We start from the raw sequence: 26,250 nt of genomic DNA, 5'->3' as shown, positions 1-26,250 counted from the left end.
CCTTCACACTGGCACCAATGACATGGAAGACATTTCCTTGTTTTAGTATGAACAAAACATCCCTAAAAGACAGCCCTGTCATTTCAAACATATAAGACTTATCTCCTTGGTGATGACAGGTGCCACAACCTCCCTTCCCTTCAGTTTTTCGCTATGAGGAAAAGCCAGTTCCTACAATGCAATTAACACTTTTTTGGAAAAGCAGAAAAGAGGGGGAACGTATTTCTTCTTAAAGCAACTGTATGCCCTGCTTCTCAGATGTTCCATGATTTTTTTTTTTCCCCCAAAAGTACCACAGAATAAGAAAATGAACTTACCACCTTCAGGTGAGGCAGACAGTAAACTAAACTGGCTCCAAGTTTTCAGATGCGGCCATAAGGGAGAGCCGTGTTACAATGTGTGCTGTGCTAAGGACTGTGAATGTAAATTCCCTAGATCACCTCACTACGTGTTTTATTTTTATTTTATTTCTTTGCTCGACGTCTGAGAAAACCTTGCATCACTCTGGTGGTAGGATAAGCACCTTGCATTTTCATGGCAACTTAAACGATAAAGGCTGCTTCTAACAAGTAGCTTCCAAGGCAAGATTTTAGTCTCCTGTGGATCCAGTGTGAGTGGGAATGCCCATCTTATGCAGTCCCTTCTATCCCCGCAACCGGCAATATTTTACTGATCTCAGGGAACTCAGCTGTCACCTGGCTTAGCCTCCTCCCTCCTGAACAATTCCAAAAAATCAAGTTACCCCTGCAATTACAATCGAGGGCATGGACCTCTCCCTCGTGACCCCAGAATTGCACCAGCGTGATTCCTAAGAGCTGGTTTTAGGATCCAGGCTCTGGCCTGGCCATTTAAAGGTACAGATACTTTCAACAGAAGGACACCATAGAAGCACAGGAGACGGAAGGAGCGTTCCTGGTAGGAGGCCCAAGAAGAACTGCTGTGCATGAAGCAGCACCAGAACAGGTGTGAGCTGGATTAAGCCACTGCTCAAGTATAAGTTATCAGGGAGGGGGTCATATATGTCCTGTTCACCACAGAATCCCCATTTGTTTAGCATTCAGATGTCACAAAATAAAGAGTCACTGACTGAATGCACTTGTTCAAGAAATTCCAAAAAAAAGTTTGTTCAGGTTTTTCCATAAGATGTTACTGAAAAACCCAAATGAACTTTTTGGCCAACCCAATATATTAGTGACTAAATAAGGAAGTGGAATGCATCTACTGTTTCGGGTGGGGCAAAGTAAGTGGACTGGAAAAAATGAGACTTCCCCAAATCCCTGAGACTGCTTGGTTTTAAATTATGTAGCAAGAATAATATTCAGCGGTGGGACAGCATCTGAAAAGTAAAAAGGGCCTTGTAAATGCTCTAAATCCTTCCTGTCCAGATAGAAATGGCTGTTTGAATAGGGTATTTTATAAAGTTTATAAAGTAAGACCTGATAATATCTGAGGCTGGTCACTAAGCATAGCACATACCTGGAATCCTAATCAACTCAAGTCTCTTCACTGCCCCGGAAGAGCCAATAGGTTGGACGTTCAAGGCCCATTTATTATTATTATTGTTATCGTTATTTTTAATGTCAATCTCTATGAATTCTGGCTAATTGTACCTGAAAAGTGCTTTGTGAGTTAACCATTGTGGGATATATACTCTTGCCAATATTTTCCAAATGTGTGTTATATACCTTAAAATGGTTATCTGGGCCTTAATACAGAAAATGAGATGACTTAAAATTATAACCTCGGTTTAAGAGGATAAAATTAATCAGTATTTCTGACAATTTCTCACCTGCTGAGACATTCATTCTTCCTAACCATAGTCCACAGCCAGAAGACGAAGGTGCAGGACAAGTCAGGAATGAGGAGGAGAATGACAGAGAAAGGGAAAAAGATACAAGATCAAAAAGGATGACAAAGGGCCAGGGAAAATAAATGTCTTCCAACATGCAGTAATTGACCGTGTTAGTAACAATACCAGCTTGACAAGGTAAGATATTCACATTTTTAGATTAAATTTGAGTTTATAGAGACGAACTCAAGAAGTTAACAAAACAAAAACAAGCTTCTGATACATGCACACAGTCAAAAATGATTTGTTACAGGAGAAAAGAATTTTTCACACATGTTCAACTAGAAAATAGGGAGAATAAAACAAGATTATATCTATAAAACAATTCTTTTTTCCAAGAAGACATTAACAAATAGTTTTTAAGACTTAAGGTTTGTAAAATGCCATTCAATGATTTGAAGCACAGCCCATCAAACTTTATAACAAGTCAGTCTTTTAATGCCCTACATTTCTGTCTCCCAGCCACATAAGAATCATTTATTCTAGCCAGCAATTTAGGCTGTTCTTCACTCTTTACTAAGTCTCAAGGCTTAAATGGAATGAATAGGTAGGAGCCTCCTAAATCCTTCCATCTTCTCACATAGCCTGCCGCCTGCCTTATTTATACCTGGCCTTTATAAAGGGGAAACATCATATTTTACACTTAGCCTACACACATCACAAGGCCCACTCTTTTCTTTATCTAGATCCTGAGTCTTACGAAACGGTGCTTCCGAAGCACTCGTGTTTCCTGCATGGTCTGACCTTGCAATAAAAAAATCAAAACAAAGAGGGTCATGCAGCTGCCGGTCAACGAACAGCAGCTGCACGCAGCATTGTGCTTCTAGCAAATGTGCAACAATTTTCCTCTGATGTGTAAAAAGGAATAATCATTAGACTAAAAGTCCACCATTGTACAGTTTTAAATCTGATCACTTCTTAAAGATGACAATGACCTTTCATTATTTGCTGGAAACAAAAACACCACACAGGGAGGTTGTCGTACCTTTCTTGGACTTTCCTGCATTGAACAGAAGATAAAAGGACAAAGATTTCATTCATTCTAAAGCTTACAAAGGAATAGTTCACAAGTTGTACAAAAGCCAATAACCATTACAACTTTAGGATCTGAGTCCCTGGACTCTTTGCTTTAAACTCTGCTCTCAGAGATCTTTGTTTGCATGATTCACGCTGTCAGGTCTACTAACAAAGTGCTTATTGAAGGAAGGCTCATACTTACACCATCGTCCTTGATGTATCCATTACGAATAAGCAGCAAAAAAATAGTTCATTTAAGTTAATTTGTGTAAGTCATAAAAATGATAAGACCTATTTAATTTGAGTTAATGAAAAATGTGCGAGGTCTGATTTTTTCAAAACCATGGACTTTTACTTGGTGTTTGCTATTTTAATGGAGCCAACAAGTAGTAGTGAAACACAATTCCAAATGAAATTATAAGTCATCCTCCCTGGTCCTTGTGGGCCACCTGTATGGGCTTAGTAGAAAATCTTGCCAATTTTATGGTCCAATTTTAGTAGAAAATCTTGCCAATTTTAAAAACTGCAGTCCCTGACCCTTCCTCCTCTGGGCAGGGAAGCCAAGGGTGGCAGGCTGGCCTCACAAGATACATCACATCCTCTTGGATCAGCACACATATGAGGCTTCTCTATTTCCTTGGAAGCTGTCTCATCATCACCCCATGAAACTCTTTAAGAGGAACACCACTCAGAGCGGCAGCAGGGAAGGACAGGCTGCAGACTTCTGGGATGTACAAAAGACCCAACAATGAAGAACAGGGGCACAAAAGACAGGTCAAAGACAATAGATTTTGTAGACGGTACCTAATGTGACCTAAGGGAACTGGCTCAGTTCTTCTTCATGGACCTAACATGGGGATTCCCATTATTTGGGGGGAACACAGATGAGAAAAATAGAGATCAAACATCCCTCCAGTTTCACCATATTCTCACAAGAATCCTCTTACACAGTATTGTTTACAGGTTTGTTTGGTATAAAGGACTAGTTTTTCTTGCTCTCTATCTTAAGGCAAAAACTTTCAACATAAAGCATGGGTGCTGTGGCCAGTCCAAACTTTGATGCCTTCAGCCAGTGGGAAAAATCCATTTAAAAAGAAGTCTATAAATATCACAGAGAAATGCATCAACAGAAAACAGACTTGACCCACAAACGAACAGTGATTAATGAGAGCCAAAATATACTCATTTATGTTTACTATTTACATACCATAAGAGATATTTTTAGTTTATTAAGAAATTATGATAAAATAAAAGAGAAGTTCAAATGTATTTTATTCAAAGGTTAACACTGTAAACCTCTCATATATTATAAACCACTTTTAGGAACACCATAGCTTCTATTAACTCTTAAATCACTCTGGTAATGATAGGAAATCCTCATTCAAGTGATATATATATATAGCTCACTTATCCACACACATATACACATTATGTATACATGCATATATATACACCAATATATAAACATATTTCTAATGGTACTAGTGATTATTCCCTGGTGACATTAGCAAAGAGGCCGAGCAGTCAGAATTGCCTCTAAGCTGGCTTAGAGGGAAGGGTTTCAATCCCACTAATGAACACATTGAGAGGCCAGACGCTCATCACTCTGTCAGCATCCCCATTCACATCCCGGGCATACATCCATCACTGCATTTACCACATTTTATTGAAAGCATCTGTTTGTTTTTCTCTTCCTCATGAGACTCTAGGCATTTCAAGGGCAAAGATCATGTAATTTATTTGTATTTTTGCTGTCTAGCACCATGCCTCCTCAAAAGTTAGGGCCAATATAAGCTGACCTAAACTACCGTGTTAACACAATAAATCTAATCTGCACGAGAAGCTCACCTCTGGAACTGCCTTACAGTATTTTCTTCTAGCCCCACAAAGACTACTTGAGAACCCCATTAGAAACGCAACATATTATTACAAAGAAACAGAACATGCTGAGAGTCCAAGTCTACCTGAAACCTAACAACCACATAGAATAAAACCTCAACCCGGGCTTCCCTGGTGGCACAGTGGTTGAGAGTCCGCCTGCTGATGCAGGGGACGCGGGTTCGTGCCCCGGTCCGGGAAGATCCCACATGCTGCGGAGCGGCTGGGCCCATGAGCCATGGCCGCTGAGCCTGCGCGTCCGGAGCCTGTGCTTCGCAACGGGAGAGGCCACAACAGTGAGAGGCCTGCATACCACCAAAAAAAAAAAAAGCTCAACCGACTTTAAAAGGCCTAAGGGAAGTCTGTCCTGGGCCACTAGTGCTCTGTGTCAGCTCAATGAGTCTTTAGCACATGTTCAACAGGGCGGCTCAGCCACAAACCAGGCAAGTGATCTGACTTGGTTAAGTGCCTTGGTAATCTCTCAGGATCTCAGGGGTCTCTTTTTTCCTTCTCCCAATCAAATGGGAAGGTTAGTATTCTCTGTGGGCCTTTCTGATTGGAGATGTCTACTGAATTTATAAAATACAATGGTTATGTACCAGCCAAATGTGCATATAGGAAGACTTATCTCAGTACAACAATAAGGAAGTATACATATATATATCCCTCCCCTAAGTGGACACATGAAGAGTAAAGTTGACTGAATCACTTTGCTGTACAGCAGAAATTAACACAACATTGTAAATCAACTATACTTCAATAAAATTTTAAAAAAATGAAAAGAGTAAAGTTGAGGACTTAGGTTGATCCCCTCCCTAACGATCCCCAACTCTGTTTGGTCTCCCCCTCCCTGAGGAATTCTAATTCTTGACAAAGGACATGACACTGGGCTTAAAAGGTACCTACCTCTGAGCATCCTCCGAGATTCTGAGTCTTTGGTCATGGTTGCCAGCGAGTGGGGGAGCACACTGCCACAGCTGTTGCTCTGTCCCAGGGGCAGGTGGCCCTGTGAGAAACAGGAGGAAAAACTCAGGCAAACTGCAGGCCCAATGGTCCTTCTGGACATGGTCACATCGCTGATTCCTAGCTCCTATCTAAGCGCAGAAGGCAGCAAAGGTAGGTCTTTGCACCCCGTGTGTTGATGCTAAATGGTAAAGCCCAGTCGCTGTCCCTCCCCAGGAGCTCCACAGCAGTCTCAACATCACAGCCATTCCTCCAGTGGCAGCAGTTCCAAAAGTGAAGACAGATAGGGAAAACACTGTCCAAAACCACCTTGGAGAACAACTCAAAGTCCTTCATGCGCGAGGAGCAGATGCAGGGACAAGAACGCATGCACATCATGCACAAGGACAGAGGAGATCCAGACACGTTACAAGAGCACCAATTTCCATCTGCTCCAAGTGATCGAGTGGGCTGAAAACTGGAGACACGTAATATTAACTATCCCGGTGGTTTTAGCACGCTTTCAAAATAGCAAATTCCTTGGAACACCAGTTTATAAAATAGATGAAAACAAAGTGATTAAGGACAAGGGAAGGACTCCGAAGTCTGTCCCACTCAAAACCTCCTTCTCACTTGCCCTTCCCCTCTTCCTGCCATGACCCCTTGGTAAGGCAGCAGAACAGGTGTGAGGGCAACTCAGGCATCAGACCACATGGATCCACTTTCTAGCTTCAGGGCCGACCAGCTTCAGGTGACCAGGTGGACCAGTCACCTAGCTTCTTTCCACCTCAGTTTTATCCATGTATACAATGGGGATACTAACTAGTACCTCTACTACCTAGTGTTGTTGGGTTTTACAAAGAAACAATCCACGTCAAAGGCTTAGCCCAGTGTCAGGCTCCAAGAAATGGTTCGATAAATATTTTTTGCCATTATTCCTGGAATCCAGAGCTTATGTCCTCCAATTTCCATATCTGGGATACAGCTACGGGAGTGTGTCACATAAGTGAAGGCTACTCACCACTTGTGTGGTGGTAGAAAATACCCTGGACCAGGTGCTTCGGTCCCAGAGCGTATAATTCCAAACATCCTCTGAATAGGATAGAAAATGCAATTTAGTTATGACGTCTGCCCAACAAGCAAACTTAATGGTATATTATTTAGCATTTTCTTTAGGGGCCTTTGCATGTCAGTCAACATAAGGACAAAAAGACTCACTGAAGGTGAAGCCCGTGGTTCTCCCCGTGTCCTACCTTTGGGGCGGTGCTTCTCCCCATAGTAGCACTGCTGAAATGAGGGGATATGGAAGGTGTGGTTTTCTTTCGAGGCAAAGTGTCACTCAGATAGAGGCCTTCTTGGTGCTGTTTTTTCCTTTCTTCCAGACTTCTAAAATGCTTTAAATGCAAATGTAAAGCAGAATAGCAAAACTTGACTAACTGAAACAGGTCACTGAAATAATTAAGAGGTATGCATTTACAAAGAAGCTTTGGAATTTTAACACAGAATTTTAAAAAATTACTCAACTTAGACTTGTATTCACTAAGAAAATTGGGTTAGCATTTGGTAAGGTACACTGGAAGAATTTATTACTGAACCTAGAAAAATTCAGAAAAATCCACCTGTCATTTCTGTAGTAGTGCCTGCTGCCTTGGGGCCTCAGGACAACTTACAAGTTATTATGATGGTTGCCATGTGGATGGCAGAACAGCCAGTGGACAAAGCAAGTAAGCAGTTTCTCCCTTTGTCTGTCTGGACAGTTCTGTGTGATGGCACGGATCCCAGTGTGAGGAGAATAAGAAAAGGGAGAAGGAAGAAATGAAGAGAAAGCATAAACAGGGAAGTGGGTTTAAAGTTAGAATCATATTTCAATCACATAAACACACTCCAAATCCACATGTTTCCATATAAGGCATCCTTCTAGACTGAAAAAAGATCTTGGCCAAGGAGCCTCTACAGCAATCCCTCACATTTAAAAATCCTTCTGTTGACTATTTCATTTTTATTTTCAGATTCCTAAGGCAAAATTTTTGCCAACTCGAAACTTATCCTAATTTTTCTTGGCCTCCCCCAAAATGTCTTCAATAGTAAATTTATTTCCTAATTAGAGGTTCTTTAGGTTTGATCATTTTTATACTGAACTCAAGCTTTTGAAATATGTAAAAATTAATGCAACTTTGGGTTATCAAACTTACTATCAATCTCCAAACACGCCAATCATGAAGAATATCTGCAATTTAACTTTACAATTATCTGTTTATACTAGGTATTTATTAACCTAAAAGTAGTGAGGAGATACAGTCCTTTAACCAAAGGTAATAGATAGTAAAGGTAGCTGTAAGAAAGGTAAGGGCTGGGCATAGGAAACTAGAGCTCACCTATTTTGCCGGGGGGGGGGTCTATTGACTGACTCCTTAGGATCTTCTAGGGCCAAATTCACATAAGGATTTGATTATAGTGGAAAGGACTCTCAAAATAGATTTTCTGAATACCCCAGCATGAGTATGCATAGAATGTATCAAAAGGAGGGCAACACTTTTGGAATAATAAATTATCTATTTTAAAAAGTGCAATAAAAAACTATTGTTCTATGGACCAAATGCACTTCCTGTGGTGTTACACTGGACAAGCTACTCACCAATGCTGAGCCTCAGTTCCCTAAATATCAATATGGAGATAGTTCGTATTTCACGGGATTGTTAGAAGGAAGAAATGAGACATTTGTAAAATGTTGAGGAAATTTTGGCTCATAGCAGAGGAATGATGTCTATTATTATGGTTTCAATATTGTGTGAGGAAAATATTTTGTGTTGACACAGCAACTTTTTACACCATGGATTTTATAGAAATAATTATTATGGTTTTGAAAAATACCTGAAGTAAGTTGCAATATTTTGGTTGAATGGGAACTGAAGCATGAGGATGTGAAACTACCTCAAACATATCAAAAGCCAGGAGAGGACAATCAAGGTCTCAAACTTTCTAACAATCCCCACACTCTTAGGCCATAATAAATGTCCTTAAAAAAAACAGGAGTATGTATCTTATCTTTTTAAAAAATACCTTTGGAAGACCCTAGCACATATTCTGCAACCCACCTGCCACCTCTTTGTTAGGTTTTGAGTTTTTAAAAAGGGACCAGGGGGACTTCCCTGGTGGTCCAGTGGTTAACTTCGCCTTCCAATGCAGGGGGTGCAGGTTCGATCCCTGGTTGGGGAGCTAAGATCCCACATGCCCCACGGACAAAAAACCAAAACATAAAAGAGAAGCAATATTGTAACGAATTCAATAAAGACTTTAAAAATGGTCCACATCAAAAATATCTTTTAAAAAGTAAATAAATAAAAAGGGATCAGGAAAAACAAAACGAAAAAATACCTTTGGAAAAGTTGAAGAAAAGATTTCACATCAGTTAAGTTTGTTGTTAAGGTGAAACTCTAAACACCAGCTCCTAATTACCTGCTGGTCCTGTTGCTGCTGCCTTCTGTGTTTCTTAGCTGGTAGAGGAGGTGGTGTGTCATTTAAAGGAAAAGAATCGACAGATGTAGCCACGACTTCAGGCCAAGGGGCCGATGGAGGTTGAGTGATAGGATGAGGAGAAAGGGTGGAAGGAAACATAAATCCAGAACAGACAGGTGCTCTTTGCTTTAGAGGAGAAAGAAAAAATATATATGTGTCCATATGAAATGAAAGAATAAGACAAAGAAATGAAATCGATAATCTGATTGTTTTGTTTTCTTATATGTTAATCAAGAAGGCATAAATGATGGGCAGTATCTTTCAATTTAGCCTCTTGTTAAGATCTCACACTGTGAGCAACTTGGATCCGTAAGAGGTATTTTAATTTACTATTATTTACACCTCCCCAGATGTTTTAAAGCAGCTTAATATTAAAAAGAAATCCATACTGCAAACAAAAGAGAAGACAAAATCAAACTGGAAAGGTGATTCAAACCAACAATTTTAGAAAGGCTTTTTGCTTTGTAAGAAAAGTAGGTTGGGCTAAAGTGCTAAGAGATATATATGTGTGTATGTGTATTTATATGTATGTATAGTTCATTTTTCTGAACTTACTTCTCCTAGTACTCTATACTCTGTACCATAGATTTCATGGTTTCTAGTATTATCATTGGTAGAGCACTACCCCCAAATCAGTCTGTTTTTTTCATCTCACCATCACTCTTGGTCCTCTGGTCAACCAAACAAATATTTGTCTCACACACCCTTATTTTCAGTTAACCATGGGTTAATTCTTGACATGAGGAAAGCAGTGAATGAATGAAATGGCATGCCAACACACCTCTTTATTTTGTGGCTGGCTCACCAGCACAGCTGTGGTAGGCCCAGTGGCAACAGCGTCAGCGTCAGCAGGGAACTGAGTGGAAGGGGAGAGATTCGTGGAATTGCCACATGGCTCATTAATTTCATTTACAATGATATAGCCCTAAAAGGAGGAATTCAGAAGTTAAACACAAGGAAAGCAAGAGCTGAGGCATGCGAGAGTATTAATGCTCCAGTACAATGGAGTTAGCTTAGAGCATCACAGCCAGATATCTGTGGTATTATCAGATGTTTCATTAAGGCAGTCATCAACTATTAAAATGGATTTATGGTGCTCACTCTTGAAAAATGATATTTCAAACATTAAAAGTAAATTTTCAGATAAAATCAAAATGGCTTTATTATAAATAACCCAATACCTTTGATTTACATATCCATCCATATCGGCATTCATTCTGTTGACTGAATAGGTTGTCACTACACAGCATTTAAAATCATCGCAAGCAAAAATAAATATGAGACATAAAATCGACAGTGCAATCACTCTCGAATTCAAGAGCCTTTTCCATAAATCTTTATTTTTAGATTTTCCCTTCTTCTTCTGTTTCCTGACAAATTAGAGAGTGAATAAATGTAGACTAAAGGCTACTGGTTTTTGCACTAAGACGTTTATAAAGCAGTAATTTATTCATAATGGAATCTTGCTTCTAGGTGTCTCAACAAAATGAAAATAAAAAGGACACTGTTCTCTTGTGAGCCTTCCTTAGCAAGAGAAACGTGTATACACATGTGCATACACACACACACACAAATCCCTAAGATGAAGTTGCAGCTTGAGGATGTTTCAATTTAAGGAAGCTTGCCCAACTCCCAACTCTACCCCTAGGGCAGAGAATTTCCAGTTACTTTTAAATTCAATGATTCAGTTCTGGCTTCAGTTTAGAGAAAATACCCATGAATTAAAGTTGATGAGAATCAAAACTCCTGAATTTATATTTGAGGAAAAGGCACTTGTAAATTACCATGGAAAGTAATTGTACAGACCATGATTTTCACCACACCAATAAAACAGTATGAAAAAAAGAATAAAGGGTATAAATTAATCTCTCTTTTTTTTTTTTTGCGGTACGCGGGCCTCTCACTGTTGTGGCCTCTCCCGTTGCGGAGCACAGGCTCCGGACGCTCAGGGTCAGCGGCCATGGCTCACAGGCCTAGCCGCTCCACAGCATGTGGGATCTTTCCGGACTGGGGCACAAACCCGTGTCCCCTGCATCGGCTGGCGGACTCTCAACCACTGCGCCACCAGGGAAGCCCAATATCTCTCTTTTAAAAGTAAACTGAGTTAAATTTAACACTTGGGTTCTTCTGTTTGCCCATCAATCCTTTCAAACAGTGGCTCCAGGAAAGGCAAGATATTGCTATGTTGGTGAAGCAAAAATTCCAGGCTGCAAGCAAGGTTTTCACTGAGAATTTATAATTCTGACAAAGTGGAGAAAGCCAGAGTTGACTGTTTATAAATTGGAGGTATCAAAATGCTGCTGAATTCAGTCTTGCACTTCAGAAAGGGGCAATAGATACTATGTAAAGTTTTATAAGATTAAATTGAAGAATGGAAGTTGACAACTAGGTTGTCAAATTTATTTTATCTTTGATAATGAATGACAGTGAAGAGTAACAACTTTGAGTTATTCTTTTGCTAAGTTGATAGTAGAATCTTTCAAAACCAAGGTTGGATTCTTTATATGAGTCATAACCATATATCCTAATTAATTGCTTCAAAAATGTACGTCATTTTCCAAAAGTGGGACTTGTTTAAAAGAGTTGGATATAAATTCATCACTCTTTAAAAAAAGAGACAGAATGAGAGTGAGAGAGAGAGAGAGAAAGAAGGAAAGAGGGAGAGAGAGAAAGAAAGGGAGAGGAAGGAAGGAAGGAAGGAAGGAAGGAAAGAAGGAAGGGAGGGAGGGAGGGAGGGAGGGAGGAAGAAAGGAGAAAACCAAAACATCTTCTGAGCCAAGTCTGCTTGACAGGAAGGAAGGAAGGAAGGAAGGAAGGAGACAATCAAAACATCTTCTGAGCCAAGTCTGCTTGACATGAAGGAGGACACACAGCCACTCAACAAACAAAAGAGTTGCAGACACACCAATACAGTCAAAAAGGCAAATTGGATTTTGACAACAGGAGGGCTGCAGAGAATAAGAACAACTCTTGAATAGAAAGGGAAAGATTTTATTCTTTTAAGAGGTGAAGTGACCTTAGAGCTTATCTAATGCATTTGGAAGCCACAAGCCCTTCAAACTCAGTATGTCCAGAGTCAAACCGCACTTCCCTCTCAAATCTATTCTTTCCCCAGTCTTCCCTATCTCAGTAACAGCTACTCACCATCAACCTCATTATTCAAACTGGAATAACGGCAGCATTCCTGACAATACCCTTAATTTACTTCATCCCCACATCCAATCTATCAACAAGAACTGTCAACTCTGTCTCCAAAGTATTTCTGCATCCAGCTAATTTTCTCCACCTCTCTTCATTTGTTCAAATCCAAGCCACCGGCACCTCCAGCCTATACTATTGCAATCACCACTATACTGGTTTCCCGGCATCTCCTCTTTATAATCCAGTAGAGCAGCCCAGAGTGAGCTTTAACAAATGGACCTCAAATAATGTCACTTCCCTGCTTAAAATCCCTCAGTGGCTTCCCATCCACTAAAATAAACCAAATTTCTTTAACATGACTCAGGAGACCCAGCCCCTGCCCACCTCACTGACAACCTTATTCCACTACACTCCATTCACAACCACTCTTTATGCAGTGAATCTGCCGGATCTGTGTTCTAAATAACGGAGAGAAACTACGAAACTGAATGGTCTAAAAAAGTTTTTTGGAAACATTTCACAAAATGCTTCCGAGGGACATATTATTCACTCCTATTATGTGATGAGCATTTACCTCACACACCTACACACACACACACACACACACACACACACACACACCTCGTAGGAATTCCTAACTCTGCTGTCTTTTTAAAGGGTTTTTTGTTATTATGAAAAATTTTATGCAGAAGCAAGCTTTTTCTTTAGCTTTTTGAAAAAAAATAAAACTATTTTCTTTCTCAGTCAGCGTTTTAATTTTCCAAATTAGAGTTAAAATATTTAACCATTATAGCAACGTAGCTCTGTAAAAAGATATTTGGGAAAGGGTGGCGGTGGAACCTGGGAAAAGATGGATGTTTGGGATAAAGAGAGTGTACAACTTAATGTAAACAGGATTTTCCGACTTAGGGGCAAAAATAGCATAGACAACATTGGGGGGAAAAGGAGATAGAGATGTTTGGGGGCATTTTCACGTTCTAGAAGACAGGAGAAAGAGAAGAAAGTAGGAAAGAGGAGAAACTGAGAAAGGAAAATGGAGGAAGGAAAGAAGAGAATTTAAGACTAGCTTTGGTCTGGATCCTAAATTTTTTGAAACTTCAAGTTAACCCACAATGTCACTGTTAAGCAAAGTATACACACACACCACACACACACACACACACAGAGTGAATCTGCATTAGACACAAAGATGATCCCTGAAATTCTCAAAGCACAAATAACAAAAGGCAGGAAAACCATCAAAGCATTGAGTGCTTTCATAAGTCACTTCAGTTAGTGTTTTTCCTAGTCAGCTAATCGCATAAAACTGAGGCACATCTCCTGAGTTCTAAGGCGATATGAGTAGACAAGAAAAATCACAGCTTACCTCTTTTAGAGTATTGGGGTTGACAGGAAACCCTTTGCCCCCAGAGAGGCTGGAGTATTTCTTTTCCAAATTACAAAGATTTTCCTTTTCCTGAAGGAACACAAAATCTATTAAACTGAGTCAACCTTGTATTTCCCTGATGACTAACGACTGAGTATTCTTTCATGGGACTTACTGACTCTTCACATAACTTCTCTCGTGAAGTGTTTCAATTCCAGTCTTTTGTCTGTTTTTTAAAAATTTATTTATTGGTTATTTATCTACTATTTTTGCGTTTGTAGGAGTTTTTAATGTATTCTGGATACAAGCCTTCTGTCATTTCCTCTTTAAGAAATCTTTGCTTACTCCAAGGCCATGAAGGTGTACTTGCACACCTGTATTTTCTAGAAACTTTTTCACCTTAATTTTTATGTTTAGGTCTATAATCTGTCTCAAATTAATTTATATGCATGGTGTGAGGATGAATGGTATTGAGATTCATTTTTTTCCATGTTTACCTAGTTGATCCAGCACCACATGCTGGACTTTCCTTTCCCTACTGGATTGTCTTAGAACCTTTATCAAGAATCAATAGACAGTATATGTGTGGGTCTATTTCTGGACTCTGTTCTGTTCCTTTGATCTATATGTCTATTTGTATGCCAGTACCACACCCTCTTAAATACTATGGCATTATAGTAAAACTTGAAGTCAAATAGTATAAATCCTCCAACTTTGTTCTTCTTATTCAAAGTTGTTTCAGCTACTCTATGCCCTTTACATTTTCATATACAGTCGATTCTCATTATCTGCAGTAGTTATGTTCTATGATGTTGCCATGAACACTGAACTAGAGAATATTGAACCGTTGGGTTTCTGGTCACAATATTTTCATCAACTGATTGCTGCATAACTTTGTTTTATGTGTGTCTCTTTTTAAAGACATCTCATTTAATGTACAATGTTGATACATTAACATTAAATTCATAGCCAACAGCACCATAATTCATGCCTGAAAGCTGTTTATCTAACACATGTATTTTCACCATAAGGCACATCACAGCCTTCCTGCCGTTAGGAACACCAGACAATACTTCAGCCCTTGTGAGCCACTTGAAACAGCAAAATCACCAAAAAGCACAAAAATGTGAAAACATGGCACTAAACGGTCCACAAAACGGACACTTGTTTACAGTAAGAGAAATAAAACAAGAAGGCAGAGAAGTGCCCTGTTCGCTTTCAGCTGGGAACATGCACGTCCATTGAGTGACTCAAAATTTTCACTGCTCTGTGCCTGTCCATCAATGACTGCATGACAAGTACTAATTTTAGGGTTACCAATGAACTTTAGTGAGCAGATGGATTCACAAATACAGACTGCATGAATAATGAAGATCAACTGCAAATTTTAGCATCAACTTGTCAATTTCTACAAAAAAATCTGTTGGGATTTTTATTGGGCCTTTGCCAGGAAGACCCACATGCAAATAATTGGAGTTCAAAACACCAGATCAACTGAGCCAAAATGTTTGAGAGCAGTAAAAAAGAGCAGAATATGTTTTACCTATCTGATGAAAAATATGATATTTTTTAAAAGAAGAAAATCAGAAAACATACAGATTTTTCATAGTTTGGATTTTCACACTGTGGAAAAAGCATGAATAAAATGTCTTTGCTTGTTTTCTGTATTCTAGTTAATCATTCAGAGCATCAGCTCATTAATGTGGAGGATTAAATAAAAATGTATATAGAAAATTCTTCCTCAAATTATAATTCACTATTCTTTATTAAAAGGTACTTACTTTGATGGAAGCAACTTTCCCTGAGTTGGAACCTGTGTTTTACTGCAACCAGTGCTGAAAAGGAAATACTTACTCTCTGTAACATCATTATTAAGTTATTCTTTTCTTTCACAAAATGATCTTGTTCTCTCTGAGCCTGCTGGACAATGTGATTAGCTTGCTTTTTCAATGCAGAAATTTTTTCCTGGAGGAAAAAAAAAAACGACCATAGAGATGTACATTAGACATTCAAGGGTTTTCCAGTCTGTCCTGGGAAAGGGAGAAAAAGTGTTATAACCTGAAGCACAGTGACCACATTTCATTGATGGTAGGTAGGCAGTGATTATTACCCAGAGACGATGAGCAGTTTCTTTGAACTGACAAGCTCAAGGCTTTTCTTTACCTAAGGCCAAGTGATTCAAAATCTATTTCAAGAACCTGGAAGTCAACAGGAAATCTTGTGTTAGAATATAAACGAATTTTTGGCATCATTTTGGGAGATGCCTCATGAGAAAAAACAATGGAATTTCTTATTTAAACCGAAAGCTTAAGAAGTCACCTTCTCCATCCTCTCCCTCAACTTTATCAGTTTAGTACAGAGCACAGGGGTGCGATTCTAAATTCTGGAACAGGAGTTGAATTCTGGACTGGACATCCGGGTGCTCAGGGCTGGATGGAGGCGGTCATCTGCATAGCATTCCACGAGGCTGCTTCTAGCAGTAGTAAACTATCAGCCATCTTTGAGAACTACTGGGCAATGGGAACAGAGGAATTCTAAAAGAGACTGTTCGTAGAATTATTCTAAATCCAGTTACTATGATTGCAAAAGCAAGTAATTTAAAACAAATACCTAGATTTCTGATTTTCTCTACCTTGGTTTTCACATTTATATTCATAAATGCATCTACAGCATCAAGCAACAATGAGTATAACAAGTCTCGGTTTATCTAGTTGGGAGCACCATTTGGCATGTAAATGGCAGGCTCCATAATTTGCCAAATGTGACACGTGGTTAAACACACAAAGATATTCAGATATAACAGATAGACAGACAGATGGACACACGCTACAGCTATGTTAATAATCATTATTGTCACATAGCAAGGGGTATATTTTGACTTTTCACATTGAACAACACCTGGCAAAAGTACCTTTCTAGTAACAATGTTCCGTTGATATTCAGCCACTTCACGCAGGAGCTGCTGGGTCAGGTTCTCCTTTTCCTCATCTAGACGGCTCTCACGCTCAAGCTGCTGGAATTCCAGGTCTTCAAAGTGTTTGCTCTCCACATCCAACAGATCAGCATCCTTTGGAGAAAAGGGAATGAAAACAAGACACACCAGAATAGCTGCAGCGTTCTTAATGTGAAGAAAAAATTATTAAAAGCAAAAAGACCAAAATATCTTTCCAGTTACAACACTGACCAGGGTTAGAACATGATAATCCTCTCTCTGGAGTTAAACCCCAGAGCAGTGACTTTACGATGAAATTGAAAGGGACTGGGGTAGGGGTGGGAGGGCAGCATCTATTTCACCACTGGTTTTAGACTGCTCTGTGGTTGTAGGAATTCTTGCTTTAAATCTACCAGGTGGCTTTAAAATGGATCATGAAATATAAAAAGAATTCAATAAATAACCTAAACATTATCTGCAGACCAAAGGTGTGACATAATCTCTTGAGAAAAATTCCTCTTTTCCACAAATTTTCAAATGAAATGAGACTTTAGTATAAAGATTAAATTCAATATTCCAAAGTTGTTGACTATAAAAAAAAAGATTCAAAAGTTGGCATACATGGGCTTCCCTGGTGGTGCACTGGTTGAGAGTCCGCCTGACGATGCAGGGGACACGGGTTCGTGCCCTGGTCCGGGAGGATCCCACATGCCGCCGAGCGGCTGGGCCCGTGAGCCATGGCTGCTGAGCCTGCGCGTCCGGAGCCTGTGCTCCGCAATGGGAGAGGCCACAACGGTGAGAGGCCCGCGTATCGCAAAAAAAAAAAAAAAAAAAAAGTTGGCATACATAACAGATCAGAGGTCTCTAAGAGGAATATATGTACCTCAAATGGCATACCACACAAGGCACTGGGATGTGAGGAAGGAATATTAGAGCTTCTTTATATTTTTTTTAGTTTTTCCTCTTCTTTTACAAATTCTCAATAAATGTTCTCTAAAGTACTTTCAAGTAGAGTAGTATATGTACATTATTTTAAAAGAATATATATATTTTGAGCATGTATGCAATACATATAATATATACATTTATAATATAATGTGACCTATATGTATGTATATGTAGGCATGCATGCTCAAATAATTTTTTTTTTTTTTTTTTGCGGTACGCGGGCCTCTCACTGTTGTGGCCTCTCCCATTGCAGAGCGCAAGCTCCAGACGCGCAGGCTCAGCGGCCATGGCTCACGGGCCTAGCCGCTCCGCAGCATGTGGGATCTTCCCCGACAGGGGCACGAACCCGTGTCCCCTGCATCGGCAGGTGGACTCTCAACCACTGTGCCACCAGGGAAGCCCTCAAATAATTTTAATGAAGGGAGAAGTCACCAAAAACATTTGAAGATTGGAGTTCTTAAACTGGGCTTCTCCGAATCCCTTAAAATTGTTTACAAAGCTTTTTACTAGAAACAGTAGGAGCCAAAGCATTCATCAAGCACAAAGAATGACTCGAAAGGTTAAGCACTCGAAAGGTTAACTGAAAGGTTAAGATTATTCTAGGAATAATCTTCAGGACATTTAAGAACAAACAGAAATGACAGAAGTCAGATAGTCTAGAAGAGGCGTTCTCCAACCTATGAGATGTCTGAAGACAGGAGTGAATCTGTATCTCAGCAGAGACTGCTGTATGTTGTATGAGTTGTTCTCCCATCTACTTAAAAAACAAAAAAACAAAACCACACACACACACAAAAACCTCCTTATTTTGGGAGCCTTTGACAGAACTGTAAATGTGATATGTATAGAAGATTTTTTTAAAAATATGATTTATAAACAATTAATGGCCATAAAAGAAAAAGGCAGCTAGGCTACATGGCTCATAGCACTACATGGGTAAAAGTGCCAGGGCATTTTTTTCAATCGACACATTAAAAAGAGTTGGATAAATAAACATATGATAAATTAGATCTATATCAGTATTTAAACACACCACCCCTTCCCCTGGTTTTTATATAAGTGATAAACTTATATATAAGTCTTCTAATCAAATGGAATATTTTTCTATCTTCTGGAATGAGTTTATTCTGGGGATGATTCACAGAAGGACTATGTGCTACCATGAAATTACAGCCCACACTATAGCAACAAGATTATTATGTCAACACAGACAGTGTATTCTCAAAGCCTAAGAACAGGAAAAACAATTTGAAAAACATATTCATCATTTCTTAAAGCTCCTTCATATTTTAACTGGCCAAATGTAAAGTGGTCTTGATTTCAAGTAACTGGGTGATATTTCAAGTTTATCAGACATTTCATGCTTGTAACTTCTACAGGAATTAATGAATGTGGACCAAATCTAGTCACTGCTAAAGGAACTGAGACATAACACTAGTGTTATGTCTTGAAACAAAATATCTGTAGTCTTAAAACATCAGTGATACGTTTATTCATACAGGCCTCCCTACTCAAGTTTTTAAGGTTTTTCAATTAAACTTGGTTTGCAGCTAAAGCTTATTGAGATAAAAATTTGAATAGGCTTTTTTTTTTTTAGTTTATAAAGAATCTTCATTCAAAGTGGGCATATGGCTCACAATATATACACTATGCTAGTCAGTGGCTTACTCCACATCTGGTTAATGTGCAACATATGCTATTTTAACCACATGAAGGTCACAGAGCCATTAATTTATTTGTAGTAAATATTTAAACCACTACATGAAAATAATAGCACACTAGGCAGGAAAGTTGAAAATTAAAGCTTAGCTCAGCACTCAGGTTCCTCTGGTGTAATCAATCATTTGATCAAGTTATCTAAACCATTAAAACGTGTGTACATAAACTTACAATGTGAAAGAAAAACAACTTGGGAGGGGAAAAACTTTTACAAGATTTTAGATAAGAATAAGAATTCAAGAGATGGAATTTGGGTGCAGGAGTAGTTTAATTGACACAGAATAATATATACAGGAAGCTCAAAGTCAAGTGTATGACCAGTTGAGTGAAAATTTTAACTAAACTTCTCCACTAAAAGAACATGACAAATCTCTACTGGCTGGCAAGTTCAAAGGGCAGGCGTGAAAGGAAATAAGGCAGCTGTGCTAAAGAAAATTCAAGAGAATTCCTTTTTTCCTTCCAATAACTTTTGAGAATGTATATGGCAGAAGTTTACATGTACAACTTTATGTTTTCTTTGCCTAGTAGAGGAACAGAAAGAAGAGACTAGACGTGGAGTGGCCAGGAGAGATTACAGGAATAATCTTATGACAGCTCAAGGTCAATTTTGAAAGCAAATTTAAATGGAGCTTAGGGTTTGTTACTATTTCTCCATCTTATGTGCTACAGTCAAACACTGTTTTGCATACTTTTCGAATTTGGAAAAAGACAATGGAAATCATGTAGTACCATCTTCTCATTTTATACATGAGGATATTGAGGCCCACAGAGGTTGAATGACTTGTCCAAGGTTCAAGGATAAACTCATTGTAGAGCTAGTGAGAAAAAAAAAAAAGGCTAATTGTAGATATCACTGAACAGAATTGTTTAAAGATCAAGAGACCGAAATCAACCATTCAGCTGAGTAAATACCAAAACACCACAGTGCTATCCTAGCCAGTCCTCTCCAGCAGATGCAAGGCTCAATTTTCTTCAGGGTTTTTTTCTCACACTACTTGTATCCCAGGGAACAATTCGATTGGTGAGCCCGTTATCAACTACATTAAATCATGGGCCATGAAATCAACATCGGATGAAAACTGTATTCTGCTTTAAAGCAATGATTTAGGGGTCAGAAGCCCAGTCATAAATCCATAGTGCTGCATGCACAAAATCATTCTACAGTTTCGGCTTAAGTATTTGAGACAGGATACAGTTTAAGAAAATGATTTTCTTCCTATTCATTTATTTTCTATTTTGTCTGACTTGCTGCCTAATGAAGTTACTTGTAATAAAATCAACTTTATTGAATCTAGCTTAAATGCCTTGGGGAAAGCTTTGTAATGAAGTGCTATTCTGAAGTGTTCAAAGTCTGAAGGGAAATGAGTTGTGATAAGACAGGAAGTTCCAGTATGAATGGACTTCTCATGAAATAAGTGAACTTTTTACTGATTAAGCCAAAGGACTGGTGAAGAGTTATTTTGGTCATCATCCTTCCCTGGAAAACAGAATTAGTAGTTCTCTTAGTATCAGGTGAACAGAAGCTAGCACGCACCAGTTTTCTCTCCTAAGGAAAGGGGTTTTATGATAAGAATTTTGCACTCTGCTTGGAAAGGAAGAGGAAGGAGTCTTTGCCTTCAGTTAGTGGAATAGGCTGTCTGTATCATTTCCTTTCCTCGTTTGTAGTCAAAATTCTTGGAACATATACAAATTTATGAGTTATCCTATAGAATCTAACAGATTAAGCAAATTAAGTAATTTGTAACTACTTAATTACAAAATTACAAAATCAGTAATTATTCATATCATGCTGACTCCAGGTTATTAATAGAATATACCAATTTTTATTTGAAGCAATATTTATGAAGAATACAAACAATAACTGGATAACTAAAGGAAGGGAAGAACAAAATACATAACCATGCTTCTGATGCTACATAAAGCATTATGGTGACTATGTAAAATCTTTAGCAATAAGGCAAGTTGAAAAACAGTAAACAAATATAAAAAAATCAGTTTTCCAGTCTCTTTTGTGAACTGGCATAAACACAAAAAAATTACAAGCTAAAATAATTTTACAAATACTATTCTTTTTCCAATCATTTTTTATCTTAAGACTTTCAGAACCTTGGGACACTGAGGGACAGGAAGTTTTATCTTCTTATAGCAAATTAAGCTGTACACAATAAAATGAGTAAAGGGGAAGAAACATTTTTGAAACTTTTTTTGATCCAACATTGTAAAAAATTAAAAATATTAGAACCGTTACACTGTCATTTCACCTGTCTGTACTGGGTACTCTTTTTTCAACCTGTACAATACACTGAAAAGTTTCAACTGTAATTTTTCATAACCTAGTGATACTCAGAGATATCAAACATATTTGTATTCAAGGTCATCTTAAACATTTTCAGGGGTGTGCTATCTTAACTGACTTTTTCCCAGTTGCCCAAGAAGGTACAGACATAGCAATATGAATAAAACTAGTCTTCTTTCCTACTCATGTGGAAGCATAAGTTGCTATTGACTTAGGACTAATTACTATTAGGCTCCTTTAGAGGTCCAAGACTGTTAACGACTGCCTCTCCAGAGTTACAGTCTATTTGGACTGCTGTTTAGAGCAAATAACGCAGCTGTCAAGTGGCTATGAAATATCAAGTGGCCTTGCTAGTGTCTGCAAAACTATCCACCTAGGAAGATAAGTATAGAAGTCGTTTCAACACTGCCAACATTAAAGATCGAAGAATAACCTGATAAAGTTCAACTAGAAGATCTATGCTTCATGAAGTTTTAAAAAATATGAAGCTTGTGTGAGAAAATGTTGAATGCCCTGCATCTTGGGTCTTGTTTGATTGTTGTGATCATGCTAATGAGTTCAAGGTCACTAAGAAGAAGAAAGGAAAAGAAAAACAAAATGATGAGTGGTGGTGGGGAGCAAATCAGAGAATAGAAGAATTTGTGGACAGAGTATAAAATCAAGAGGAGGAAAAAAAAAGAAACATTCGAGGGCAAACAGGACTCAAGATGCAGCAGAGAACTGGATGCAGGGAAAGACATCAGCCAATTTAAACGCTACAGTCTTGTTGGTTACATGTCAGTAATAGCTCTCTTTTGTTACAAAAAAGGACTTGGGAGATGTTTTTGCATTATTAATGAGGCAAAGGATTCCAACCAGGAATTTTTCAACTGATTAGCATGGAATATATATGGTCAGCATGCATATTTCTATTTAAAACGTATCTAATGACCAGAATTTATGCAAATTTATGCTATGTGAAGGAGGAAGTCGTAGGTAAGTGGAACTTAATTGAAAAAAACAAAAAAACAGAAAACAACTAGCACATTCCTGTTTGCTACTGACCCTCTTCAGTTGTTGTTGCAACTGTTCCCTCATGGACTCAGGACAATTGTCCAGCTGGGTCTTCTGCTCGGAGTAAAGCTCCTGAAGCCTCTCTAGTTTTTCCCTTTCAGCATCAAGCTTTACCTTCTCCTGAAGTTCAGAAATCAGAAAATAGAAGAATAGAGATTACCTTCACACCCCAAGCAGTCGTTAGTGAACATTTCCCGAGGATAACACAAACAAGCAAGCACACACAAACTCCAGACATCCTATGAATGTAGAAACATATCTTGTTAGTGACTAGGATAAGGGGGTATAAGTGGAAGTAAGGACAAGGGGCCCCGTTTCTACATTCTCCAAACCCAGTCCACTCCATCGGGTATTGGCAACGACCCCTGTCCTTCCTTCCTCCCTTCCTTCCTGCCACCACGTTACAAAAGCAGGGGAAGCAACTGTCATATTGGTCAATGGTCAACAAAGAACAAAAGAAATGCCAACCGAATTCCTAAGATAGCCCTGCAAAGAGTCACTCGGCAGGGAACCAGACAAAGGATAGCGGGCGTTTACCTCAAGCACTGTCAGAGTCCAGTTTGCTGAAGGCATGTGTTAAGGAAGCTTTGGCAATTATTGACATTTTGTTCTCAGGTTAGAGGCACATTAGGTGCACAAGTTGATACCCTGGTCATGTGGAACAGTTCTAGCTCTTTGGCAAACTTCAGAGCTTAAGCAATTAGAAAATCTGCTGCCTGAGAGAGCATCTAATTCAGACACTGAGAGAGCTAGTAAAAATGCAAGACTGACAAAGCAGCAAGAGGAAGGCATATTAGACAGCTCAGATGCACCAAAGGTGTGACATTTACTGTGGAGATAAGGACTTTCCTACAATGACTGACATAAAAAATAATTGAAACATGGACCATGGAAAAAAAGAAAGGGTCAGAGAATAGAAGAAAGGAGACGATAACACTAAATCCCTCCCAAGTCACACACTCCAAAGTGACCCTGGACATTCTCCAGGGTATAACAGGCAAATACTATAATACAGTATCACACGGTCTTCCAAGGCCACCTCTTAAACTGAGAAACAAAACTTCAATGCGTTTAGTGCCAGTTTTCCCATCTTATGTTCCCTTTACGATACTCTGAACCCTTGAAGTAAATTTCAGACCTAATTCTCTCCTTGGGTAACACTCTCAACCTAAACTGAAGCACTTTAGTGGAATGGAAGCACCACCACCCTTTGACCCCTTCAATAAGCAAAATATTTACCATCACCTGACTTTCTTATGTTCACTGTTGATTTGGTAGAAATAAAACTGGCTTCTAAGCATATCACAGAAAAAAATTTTTAAAGGATGAAGATTTGAAGTAGCCCTATAAATTTATACTACTCTCATTTCTTCATCCAAATGGTCATGATTTCCTATGTAAACATATACATAGATTCTTTATAAAAGATGTTCGAGTTTAAGTCTAAAACTACATGACATCAATACTTACACAAGTACACTTGAATCTCCACTTTTGACTTACATTTTAAAATGTCAAGGGCATTTTAGAAATGTATATTTTGATTTAGAAGCACTTTTTTTTTTCTCAAAATGATTACATCTAGAAGTGAGAAAACTGAGAATCCTACTCCATATATCAACCTAAAAATGATTCTACAGCTTAGAATTTAGCAGACAGTAACAAAAGTTTCCTAAAAGAGAATTCCCTGGTGGTCCAGCGGTTACAGCTTGGCGCTTTCACTGCCAAAGGCCCAGGTTCAATCCCTCGTCAGGGAATTAGGATCCCACAAGCTATGTGGCCGAACCAAAAAAAAAAAAAAAGGAAAGAAAGAAAGTTTCCTCAGTCTTTACCGTGAAGTGTGCTCACTGTGCACAGCTGCTGTGTAGGAGTGAGAAAAAGTGATGGCATCATTCACAGAATAAAGGATTCTCAAGTGTTACCTCACAGTAAAATGGAATATACTAGTGCCAGTTAGATTTAGTCTTTAGCTTCAGAATTAATAATTTTTTCCCTTAATAAAACCAACAATACAGAACACCTGTTGTCTTTGGCTAAGAAAATGTGTTATTTCCCTTGCATGCAGATCTAAGGTTGCCCTATTACACAGCAAAAGAATTTTGTCCACAAAGAGTTCTATTTCTAGGTGTTGTATTGCCAGAATTTGCGGCCATTCTAGTTTCAAACAGAAAGTTAAATAAATAAGAAAACTGTTCATTCCAATCAAATAGCAAAGATGCAAAGCCTTAAAATTTAAAATAATATTTTATAGAAAACACTGATACGGTATTTAATAATATGGAAAGGCACTGGCCTAAAACACAGGTCTCAACTCGGAAGAAATAACCAAACTATTCCTCTGATGCTCTCAATTTTTAAATTGCTAAAAATAAGCACAAATAAACAACTAATAAAAAGTACCTTACGTTTACATAGTGCCTTCCTTCTGAGGCGCTCAAAACGTTTTGCAATTCCATACAAGGGGGCAGTTAGAACCATTATGCAAGCAGACACCATCAGGACCTTCTGCAGCTTCTCTGTGGTTTATCCATAATTCTGTGACCACTACCCGGGTCTCAGAGTGACAGCTCAGTGGGGCCGAAGCTAGGGCAAAGGAAGTGAGGGGAAGGATGAAAGAGGGACTAGTGGCAGATGGGCCCGGCCATATACCACACGGGGCCACAGACGTGATATCACTCCTACAAGAGCCAAAAGTAGACCACCTCTGAGCCAGAAAGAAATTAATATACCTCTCTTCTATTTACTGTCCAGGAAGTTTTCAAAGAAAAATTAGCTCTAGGCAAGCAGCTAATTAGAGCTGAAAGGATCACCTTCTACAGCGAAGGTAAAATAGTTGGACAAATTAGATGACATTCCAGGGTTCAGGGATTCTAGCTTTTTACATGTAAAATATGAACACTGGGTGTTATTCTCTTCCCCCCAGATTTAAATTAAAGTCACCTATTCTAACTACTATAGGCATAGGAATATTTTCCAAACATCAAATTGGGAGACAGCACAACATTTTTTTCTTAGGATTCATAAATTTGGTTTCAGGAAATAAATGAATTAAAATGCATTTTTAATATATTTAACAAATTTAACTTTGTGGAAAGAATAAGATTATAAGGAATCGGAACACTCCAGGAAGATCCAGATATAAAGGGTGTATTTATAAAACAAAGACCAGAACATGACTTCCCTAGAAACACAGACACCTCCATCATTCTCGAATTGACTTGTCCTCTCTTGATGGGCCAGCAAAAATCCAGTTGGGTCACAAGTTCATTGTAAGATTCTGTCTATTTTGCATATTTAAGACTGAGGTTTCTGGGAATTCCCTGGCGGTCCAGTGGTTAGGACTCCACACTTTCACTGCTGAGGAGGGTTCAATCCCTGGTCGGGGAACTAAGATCCCGCAAACTATGTAGCATGGCCAAAAAAGAAAAGAAAAGACTGATGTTCCTAAAGCGTATATAACGCCAAAGGTAAATTTTTCACCAGCAAATGAAAGTAAAAAGCAGTATATAAAATTGGGCCTACATCTACTTCCATGGTGAGTTGTTCATTCACTCAATGAATAAATATTTATAAGGGGAATAGGACAGAGAAAC

The 26,250-nt window shown here is 38.7% G+C and overlaps 1 protein-coding gene across 10 annotated transcripts in view; it reads right to left on the bottom strand.

The window, feature by feature from the left end:
- PHLDB2 (pleckstrin homology like domain family B member 2) overlaps positions 1 to 26,250 on the bottom strand; it is a 107,482-nt gene that overhangs the window by 20,509 nt on the left and 60,723 nt on the right. For 2 of the 10 annotated variants that reach the window (XM_089910531.1, XM_089910530.1), the window contains exons 5-12: positions 22,649 to 22,777; positions 16,621 to 16,776; positions 15,564 to 15,674; positions 13,710 to 13,799; positions 9,984 to 10,127; positions 6,940 to 7,080; positions 5,651 to 5,750; positions 1,790 to 1,810 (exon numbers count right to left, since the gene is read on the bottom strand). In XM_089910531.1, the coding sequence (XP_089766657.1) occupies positions 1,790 to 1,810; positions 5,651 to 5,750; positions 6,940 to 7,080; positions 9,984 to 10,127; positions 13,710 to 13,799; positions 15,564 to 15,674; positions 16,621 to 16,776; positions 22,649 to 22,777 (892 nt within the window). Of the gene's footprint in view, positions 1 to 1,789; positions 1,811 to 2,834; positions 2,850 to 5,650; positions 5,751 to 6,939; positions 7,081 to 9,142; positions 9,329 to 9,983; positions 10,128 to 13,709; positions 13,800 to 15,563; positions 15,675 to 16,620; positions 16,777 to 22,648; positions 22,778 to 26,250 lie in introns of all 10 variants that reach the window. The other 8 variants (XM_089910532.1, XM_089910533.1, XM_022598649.3 and 5 more) reach the window with 8 other exon arrangements.

The sequence above is a fragment of the Delphinapterus leucas genome, chromosome 4 (genome assembly GCF_059928025.1).
Source record: "Delphinapterus leucas isolate spDelLeu-1000000601 "Yukka" chromosome 4, BTC_Dleu_Yukka2, whole genome shotgun sequence".
NCBI lineage: Eukaryota > Metazoa > Chordata > Mammalia > Artiodactyla > Monodontidae > Delphinapterus > Delphinapterus leucas.
Note: the sequence above shows the minus strand (reverse complement) of the source record. Positions and strands in the feature narration are given on the sequence as shown.